Raw genomic sequence first — 9,422 nt, forward strand, 5'->3', positions numbered from 1 at the left:
TCGCTCTGCGTGTGGCGCTCTCTCGCTCTCGCTCGCTCTGCGTGTGGCGCTCTCTCTCTCGCTCTGCGTGTGGCGCTCTCTCTCTCGCTCTGCGTGTGGCGCTCTCTCTCTCGCTCTGCGTGTGGCGCTCTCTCTCTCGCTCTGCGTGTGGCGCTCTCTCTCTCGCTCTGCGTGTGGCGCTCTCTCTCTCGCTCTGCGTGTGGCGCTCTCTCGCTCGCTCTGCGTGTGGCGCTCGCTCGCTCTGCGTGTGGCGCTCTCTCGCTCGCTCTGCGTGTGGCGCTCTCGCTCGCTCTGCGTGTGGCGCTCTCTCGCTCGCTCTGCGTGTGGCGCTCTCTCGCTCTCGCTCTGCGTGTGGCGCTCTCTCGCTCTCGCTCTGCGTGTGGCGCTCTCTCTCTCGCTCTGCGTGTGGCGCTCTCTCGCTCTGCGTGTGGCGCTCTCTCTCGCTCTGCGTGTGGCGCTCTGCGTGTGGCGCTCTCTCTCTCTCTCGCTCGCTCTGCGTGTGGCGCTCTCTCTCGCTCGCTCTGCGTGTGGCGCTCTCTCGCTCTGCGTGTGGAGCTCTCTCTCTCTCGCTCTGCGTGAGTGTGGCGCTCTCTCTCGCTCTGCGTGAGTGTGGCGCTCTCTCTCGCTCTGCGTGAGTGTGGCGCTCTCTCTCGCTCTGCGTGAGTGTGGCGCTCTCTCTCGCTCTGCGTGAGTGTGGCGCTCTCTCTCGCTCTGCGTGAGTGTGGCGCTCTCTCTCGCTCTGCGTGAGTGTGGCGCTCTCTCTCGCTCTGCGTGAGTGTGGCGCTCTCTCGCTCTGCGTGTGGCGCTCTCGCTGTCTCGCTCTGCGTCTGTGCGTCTCGCGTTCTCTCTCGCTCTGCGTCTCTGCGTCTCAAGCTCTCTCTCGCTCTGCGTGTGGCGCTCTCTCGCTCTGCGTGTGGCGCTCTCTCTCTCTCTCGCTCTGCGTGTGGCGCTCTCTCTCTCTCTCGCTCTGCGTGTGGCGCTCTCTCTCTCTCTCGCTCTGCGTGTGGCGCTCTCTCGCTCTGCGTGTGGCGCTCTCTCGCTCTGCGTGTGGCGCTCTCTCGCTCTGCGTGTGGCGCTCTCTCGCTCTGCGTGTGGCGCTCTCTCGCTCTGCGTGTGGCGCTCTCTCGCTCTGCGTGGCGCTCTCTCGCTCTCTCGCTCTGCGTCTCTGCGTCTCGCGCTCTCTCTCGCTCTGCGTGTGGCGCTCTCTCTCGCTCTGCGTGTGGCGCTCTCTCTCTCGCTCTGCGTGTGGCGCTCTCTCTCTCGCTCTGCGTGTGGCGCTCTCGCTCTGCGTGTGGCGCTCTCGCTCTAGCTCTGCGTGTGGCGCTCTCTCTCTAGCTCTGCGTGTGGCGCTCTCTCTCGCTCTGCGTGTGGCGCTCTCTCTCTCGCTCTGCGTGTGGCGCTCTCTCTCTCGCTCTGCGTGTGGCGCTCTCTCTCTCGCTCTGCGTGTGGCGCTCTCTCTCTCTCGCTCTGCGTGTGGCGCTCTCTCTCTCTCTCTCTCTCGCTCGCTCTGCGTGTGGCGCTCTCTCTCAATCTCGCTCGCTCTGCGTGTGGCGCTCTCTCTCAATCTCGCTCGCTCTGCGTGTGGCGCTCTCTCTCTCTCGCTCGCTCTGCGTGTGGCGCGCTCTCTCTCGCTCTGCGTGTGGCGCTCTCTCTCTCTCGCTCTGCGTGTGGAGCTCTCTCGCTCTGCGTGTGGCGCTCTCTCGCTCTGCGTGTTGCGCTCTCTCGCTCTGCGTGTGGCGCTCTTGCTGTCTCGCTCTGCGTCTGTGCGTCTCGCGTTCTCTCTCGCTCTGCGTCTCGCGCTCTCTCGCTCTGCGTGTGGCGCTCTCTCTCTCTCGCTCTGCGTGTGGCGCTCTCTCTCTCTCGCTCTGCGTGTGGCGCTCTCTCTCTCTCGCTCTGCGTGTGGCGCTCTCTCTCTCTCGCTCTGCGTGTGGCGCTCTCTCTCTCTCGCTCTGCGTGTGGCGCTCTCTCTCGCTCTGCGTGTGGCGCTCTCTTTCTCTCGCTCTGCGTGTGGCGCTCTCTCTCTCTCGCTCTGCGTGTGGCGCTCTCTCGCTCTGCGTGTGGCGCTCTCTCGCTCTGCGTGTGGCGCTCTCTCGCTCTGCGTGTGGCGCTCTCTCGCTCTGGGGCTCTCTCGCTCTGCGTGAGTGTGGCGCTCTCTCTCTCTCGCTCTGCGTGTGGCGCTCTCTCTCTCTCGCTCTGCGTGTGGCGCTCTCTCTCTCTCGCTCTGCGTGTGGCGCTCTCTCGCTCTGCGTGTGGCGCTCTCTCGCTCTGCGTGTGGCGCTCTCTCGCTCTGCGTGTGGCGCTCTCTCTCGCTCTGCGTGTGGCGCTCTCTCTCTCTCGCTCTGCGTGTGGCGCTCTCTCTCTCTCGCTCTGCGTGTGGCGCTCTCTCTCTCTCGCTCTGCGTGTGGCGCTCTCGCTCGCTCGCTCTGCGTGTGGCGCTCTCTCTCGCTCGCTCTGCGTGTGGCGCTCTCTCTCTCTCGCTCGCTCTGCGTGTGGCGCTCTCTCTCTCTCGCTCGCTCTGCGTGTGGCGCTCTCTCTCGCTCGCTCTGCGTGTGGCGCTCTCTCTCGCTCGCTCTGCGTGTGGCGCTCTCTCTCGCTCGCTCTGCGTGTGGCGCGCTCTCTCTCGCTCTGCGTGTGGCGCCCCTCTCTCTCTCGCTCTGCGTGTGGAGCTCTCTCGCTCTGCGTGTGGCGCTCTCTCGCTCTGCGTGTGGCGCTCTTGCTGTCTCGCTCTGCGTCTGTGCGTCTCGCGTTCTCTCTCGCTCTGCGTCTCTGCGTCTCGCGCTCTCTCGCTCTGCGTGTGGCGCTCTCTCTCTCTCGCTCTGCGTGTGGCGCTCTCTCTCTCGCGCTCTGCGTGTGGCGCTCTCTCTCTCGCGCTCTGCGTGTGGCGCTCTCTCTCTCTCGCTCTGCGTGTGGCGCTCTCTCTCTCTCGCTCTGCGTGTGGCGCTCTCTTTCTCTCGCTCTGCGTGTGGCGCTCGCTTTCTCTCGCTCTGCGTGTGGCGCTCTCTCTCTCTCGCTCTGCGTGTGGCGCTCTCTCGCTCTGCGTGTGGCGCTCTCTCGCTCTGCGTGTGGCGCTCTCTCGCTCTGCGTGTGGCGCTCTCGCTCTGCGTGTGGCGCTCTCGCTCTGCGTGTGGCGCTCTCGCTCTGCGTGTGGCGCTCTCGCTCTGCGTGTGGCGCTCTCTCGCTCTGCGTGTGGCGCTCTCTCTCTCTCTCGCTCTGCGTGTGGCGCTCTCTCTCTCTCGCTCTGCGTGTGGCGCTCTCTCGCTCTCGCTCTGCGTGTGGCGCTCTCTCGCTCTGCGTCTGTGTCTCTCTCTCTCGCTCTGCGTCTTCTTCTGTCCCTGTAAGATGATAGCCACCAACTCTGTTAATACCTGTTTTGTGATGTTGCCTCTCTCTCTTCCTCTCCCTCTCGGTCTCAGTCGTCCAGCAGTGATGAGGACAGCATGGCGTCTACAGGTTCTCTCACTACGTCAAAGCATACCCACCGGGAAGGGATAGGAGTAGGGGAGGCAGGAGGTGGGCTGAGGAAGGGGCGACGTGGCAGACCCCCCCTGACGTCCTCTCTGTCCCAGCGGAGGGCGCCCCCTCCCTCTCAGCGACTGCTACTGCAGCAACAACAGAACAGGAAGAGAGCCGGTGCACTGGAGCTACGACTCCGGAAGAGTGTGAGAGAGGGAGAACGAGAAGGGGGTCCGGCGAAAGGGTTTTTTGATTCGTACAATCATTTTTCACCAAGTCATCTCATTTTAATCTGTCTTTGTGTTGCAGATCAAACTGGAGCGCAGCAAAATCTTACAATCGGTAAGTACATGCAGCCTATTTTAAAGCACCGTATCTCTCTAAACCAGTGTATGATTATTCAAACCAAAGCATTGTTTTACCTATTCTACTCCTCTCTATACAAGCAGCAGACGTCGTCTCTGGAGCTTTCTCACAAGCTCCCGGGCTCCCAGCGTCTGGCCCACCTCCAGAGAGGGGTGTCCTCTCGCCTTCACTCCCCCGTCGGCAGACTGTCCCGGGGCCGTGGGTCCTTCAGAGGCTCCCCTACAGGGGCACGACTCCAGCCCCCCCAACCCTCCCTTAGCCTGGCCCCCGCAGGCAGGGGAGAGGGGCGCAGGGGGCGAGGAGTACGGCTCAGAGGAGGAGCAGCAGGAAGAGGACAGAGACACGGTGGAGCAGAGGAAGAGAGTGGTAGCAGTACCAGCAGCAGCAGCAGTAGTTGTAGTAGTGATGATGAGGAGGAGGACAGGGAGAACGGCGTGCGGGGTGGCAGAAGGGACAAAGAAAACCGGCCGCAGAGACGAGGAACAGCCAAAGAAGATGAGGGGAGTGGGGAGTCCAACCAAAACGAAGAAGAAGAAGAGGCGATGGATGAAGACTGGAGGGAAGGAGAACAGGCACAGGCGGAGCCACCGGTCCTCGTAGTGTCGGACATTAGCGACGACCTCATGAAGGGCTCGTATCTCACTGTGACCCTACAGCCGTCGAGGGCCAAACATGATCCAGGGGCCATCGTCCCCAAACTGGAGGCTGCAGTCACCCCCCGCCCTGCCCCTCCCGGACAGATTTACACACAACGCAAGAATCTGGCCCGACCACCCCTCAGGAACCACGCCCCAGACCCTGCACCCTCACGCTCAGACAGACACACACACATCCGGGGAAGCAACACACACACGGGCGGCTCCCATCAAGACGTGATGAGAAGGAGGCCGGGAAGACCAGAGAGGACAAACAATGGTGCTTCCTCCTCCCGGGTTCCTCCTCTACACCTCCCTCTGTCGGCTTTACAGGATGGGGAGAGGGAGGTGGCAAATGGAGGGAGCGAACCGGGCTGTGAGAGGGAGGTGTGGGTATCTGTCTTCCGTTACCTGACTCGTGCCGAGCTCTGTGTCTGCATGGCCGTCTGCAAGAACTGGTACAAATGGTAAGAGCAACATTTTAGAATGCATTTTATACACACATACACGCAGCCTTTGTTTCCGTAAGAGCTGTGGTAACTATTCATGTGTCTGCATGTGCAAGAGTGTATGGGTGCTTGAATTAAAAACCTTATCAAATGTGTTCTGGTGCAGGAGCCTGGATAAGAGGCTGTGGATGAGGATCAATCTGACCGTGTCTAAAGCAATCAGTCCTCAGGCCCTGTCAGGCATCATCAAACGCCAGCCAGTCGCCCTGGACCTCTCCTGGACCTCCATCTCCAAGAAACAACTCACGTGGCTCGTCAACCGCCTGCCAGGTACACACAGACGCAGGCAGAGAGACGCAGGCAGAGAGACGCAGGCAGAGAGACGCAGGCAGAGAGACGCAGGCAGAGAGACGCAGGCAGAGAGACGCAGGCAGAGAGACGCAGGCAGAGAGACGCAGGCAGAGAGACGCAGGCAGAGAGACGCAGGCAGAGAGACGCAGGCAGAGAGACGCAGGCAGAGAGACGCAGGCAGAGAGACGCAGGCAGAGAGACGCAGACAGAGAGACGCAGACAGAGAGACAGACCCAGTTAAACTATTACTCACGTTGGAGATGTAATTCTCTCTCTCCGGCTCAGGGCTGAAGGATCTCATGTTATCTGGGTGCTCCTGGTCTTCTATTTCGGCTCTGAGCTCGATCAGTTGCCCCCTCCTGCGCACGCTGGACCTGCGGTGGGCCGACGGGGTGAAAGATGGACAGATCCGAGACCTGCTCAACCCCCCAGGTGAAAGCCCCCCCCCCAGCGTTTTCTGTTTGATTTAAGTACCGTTTGGATAAATCCCTTGTCATTCCACGTTAATTAGCTATGTCCCTCTGGAGTCAGCAGCGGACACAGATATTCTCAGTCCTCCTTTCCCTCTCCCTCATATTTTCTCTCTTCCGCTGTTGCCCTCCTGTCACCTCTTTCTCCTCCGGCCTCTCCCTCCTCCCTCCCTCCCTCTGCCCTAATCCCGTCCCCCTTTCTGTCCCTCTCTAGGTTGTGATAACCGCAGTCAGCTGAGGAACATGCAGTCTTTCCGTCTGGCGGGGCTGGAGATCAGTGACTCCACTCTGAGGCTGGTGATCAGACACATGCCCCTGCTGACCCGTCTGGACCTGTCCCACTGCGGAGGCCTCACTGACCAGTCCATCAACCTGCTCACTGCCGTGGGTTCCTCCACACGCAACACACTCACTGAGCTCAACGTGGGGGGTAAGCCTTGGACTCGCACAGCACACACACACACAGGATTGCTATTGAGTTGTTCATATTGAGCACAGCTGTCTCTCTCTCTCCCCCAGGCTGCAGTAAGCTGACGGACGCGTGTCTGCGGTATCTCCGCCGGCTCTCCTGCCTCTCCCTGCTGGACCTGCGGGAATGCAAGGGTGTCTCCCGCAAAGCCTGCGAGGCCTTCATCTCTGAGCTGTCTGTCAACGCCCTCTACTGCCTATCAGAGGACAAGCTGATCCAGAGGATATCCTAGAGGCCCGCCGCCTCTGTCTGGGACAGGGGGCTTACAGGGAGAGGTCGGGTACATCTCTGTGGGACAGAGAAAAGACTGTAGAAGGACAAGGGAGGCTTAAAAATCCCCTGCACTCAGAAGGGAGTAGGAAAGGAGAGTGATTAGTTACTACACACTTAGTGGGGGAAGGGTTTCTTTCCATGTTGTATACATTTTTTTGACTAAGCCAGACAAGAGACTCAGGTGTTTGCGTTCAGGCGCCTACGCTGCATGATTAAAGTGGGGGTGGGGGATCGGGGGTTCCCGTGAGTGTGGCTGGGGATTATGGGGGTGCTAGGGGTGTTGCGGTCATACCAGACAGGGTTCCCTCCTTACCCTAGTGGTTCTAAGTGCTTTATGACAAGGCCGTCTCTAACCCAAAAGGTGTTGGTTGTGGACGAACTCTTCCAGGAGTACTTTGGTCAGGTCGCCCCATCCTGAGACAGAGGGGTGCGCCTATGAGGGATTCAGGGACGGCGCGAGAGGGCAATCGACGTTGACGAGACCACTCCAAAACAAGGGTGGGGCGTGAATGAAAGGAAGAAAGGAGGGTGACAGGGTAAATGGTGCGATCTCAAACAACAGTTAGAATTCAGGTGCTATCACTCCCAAAACTCTCCCTGTTTTGTACAAATACGGATCTAGGACAACCGTCTCTATTTTAGGAAATGCCCCTCACCCCCGCTTTAATGCATTTTCTGTTTCCCATGGATAAAATGTGAGTTCCTTTCAGTTTCACCTGCTAAGATTGTGTATAAATGTATGATTTGCTGTCATTATTCTGCCCTGTTACCATTCAGTCTAGTGCTTCTAATGTATACTTATTTCTTACCCACCCCACTCCCTCACTGCCAAATCTAAAAAGAAAATAAATATATACTTTTGTCTAAATGTTTCCCTATTTTAGAAGAGAAAATCCTGTAGCATTGTAATTATTTTCAGAAATCTTTTTCACTTGTTTTTTTTTTTTTTAAAGAAAATTAAACATCAACTGTGCCAGATGGAAGTGATTATTTGGGGGGGGGGGGGTGATATTAGAGAACAGGTCCACATGTTATTTTGGGGGGGCTGATATTAGAGAACAGGTCCACATGTTATTTTGGGGGGGCTGATATTAGAGAACAGGTCCACATGTTATTTTGGGGGGGGGGGCTGATATTAGAGAACAGGTCCACATATGTTATTTGGGGGGGGGGGGCTGATATTAGAGAACAGGTCCACATATGTTATTTTGGGGGGGGGGGCTGATATTAGAGAACAGGTCCACATGTGTTAATATGGGGGGGGGGCTGATATTAGAGAACAGGTCCACATATGTTATTTTGGGGGGGGGGGCTGATATTAGAGAACAGGTCCACATATGTTAATATGGGGGGGGGGGGGCTGATATTAGAGAACAGGTCCACATATGTTAATATGGGGGGGGGGGGGGCTGATATTAGAGAACAGGTCCACATATGTTATTTTGGGGGGGGGGGCTGATATTAGAGAACAGGTTCACATATGTTATTTTGGGGGGGGGGCTGATATTAGAGAACAGGTCCACATGTTATTTTGGGGGGGGGGCTGATATTAGAGAACAGGTCCACATATGTTAATATGGGGGGGGGCTGATATTAGAGAACAGGTCCACATGTTATTTTTTTGGGGGGGGGGGGGCTGATATTAGAGAACAGGTCCACATATGTTATTTTGGGGGGGGGCTGATATTAGAGAACAGGTCCACATATGTTATTTTGGGGGGGGGGGCTGATATTAGAGAACAGGTCCACATATGTTAATATGGGGGGGGGGGGCTGATATTAGAGAACAGGTCCACATATGTTATTTTGGGGGGGGCTGATATTAGAGAACAGGTCCACATATGTTAATATGGGGGGGGGCTGATATTAGAGAACAGGTCCACATATGTTATTTTTTTGGGGGGGGGGCTGATATTAGAGAACAGGTCCACATATGTTATTTTGGGGGGGGGGCTGATATTAGAGAACAGGTCCACATATGTTAATATGGGGGGGGGCTGATATTAGAGAACAGGTCCACATGTTATTTTGGGGGGGGGGGGGCTGATATTAGAGAAACAGGTCCACATATGTTATTTTGGGGGGGGGGGGGGGCTGATATTAGAGAACAGGTCCACATATGTTAATATGGGGGGGGGCTGATATTAGAGAACAGGTCCACATATGTTAATATGGGGGGGGCTGATATTAGAGAACAGGTCCACATATGTTATTTTGGGGGGGGGCTGATATTAGAGAACAGGTCCACATATGTTAATATGGGGGGGGGGCTGATATTAGAGAACAGGTCCACATATGTTATTTTGGGGGGGGGGGGCTGATATTAGAGAACAGGTCCACATATGTTATTTTGGGGGGGGGGGCTGATATTAGAGAACAGGTCCACATATGTTAATATGGGGGGGGGGGGGGGCTGATATTAGAGAACAGGTCCACATATGTTATTTTGGGGGGGGGGGCTGATATTAGAGAACAGGTCCACATATGTTATTTTGGGGGGGGGGCTGATATTAGAGAACAGGTCCACATATGTTAATATGGGGGGGGGGGCTGATATTAGAGAACAGGTCCACATATGTTATTTTGGGGGGGGGGGGGCTGATATTAGAGAACAGGTCCACATATGTTAATATGGGGGGGGGGGGCTGATATTAGAGAACAGGTCCACATGTTATTTTGGGGGGGGCTGATATTAGAGAACAGGTCCACATATGTTATTTTGGGGGGGGGCTGATATTAGAGAACAGGTCCACATATGTTATTTTTTTGGGGGGGGCTGATATTAGAGAACAGGTCCACATATGTTATTTTGGGGGGGGGGGGCTGATATTAGAGAACAGGTCCACATATGTTATTTTGGGGGGGGGGCTGATATTAGAGAACAGGTCCACATATGTTATTTTTTGGGGGGGGGGCTGATATTAGAGAACAGGTCCACATATGTTATTTTGGGGGG

At 56.7% G+C, this 9,422-nt stretch overlaps 1 protein-coding gene across 3 annotated transcripts in view; it reads left to right on the forward strand.

The window, feature by feature from the left end:
• Nucleotides 1-7,442, forward strand: part of LOC115205204 (lysine-specific demethylase 2A) — a 19,892-nt gene extending 12,450 nt beyond the window's left edge. For 2 of the 3 annotated variants that reach the window (XM_029770936.1, XM_029770937.1), the window contains exons 17-23: nucleotides 3,414-3,659; nucleotides 3,763-3,795; nucleotides 3,900-4,921; nucleotides 5,070-5,233; nucleotides 5,540-5,686; nucleotides 5,939-6,154; nucleotides 6,244-7,442. In XM_029770936.1, coding sequence (XP_029626796.1) covers nucleotides 3,414-3,659; nucleotides 3,763-3,795; nucleotides 3,900-4,921; nucleotides 5,070-5,233; nucleotides 5,540-5,686; nucleotides 5,939-6,154; nucleotides 6,244-6,425 — 2,010 coding nt within the window. In that variant the 3' untranslated portion in view covers nucleotides 6,426-7,442. The remainder of the gene's footprint in view (nucleotides 1-3,413; nucleotides 3,660-3,762; nucleotides 3,796-3,899; nucleotides 4,922-5,069; nucleotides 5,234-5,539; nucleotides 5,687-5,938; nucleotides 6,155-6,243) is intronic. The other variant, XM_029770938.1, reaches the window with a different exon arrangement.
• Nucleotides 7,443-9,422: the final 1,980 nt, after the last annotated feature.

This window comes from Salmo trutta, chromosome 13 (assembly GCF_901001165.1).
Source record: "Salmo trutta chromosome 13, fSalTru1.1, whole genome shotgun sequence".
NCBI classification, from domain to species: Eukaryota; Metazoa; Chordata; class Actinopteri; order Salmoniformes; family Salmonidae; genus Salmo; species Salmo trutta.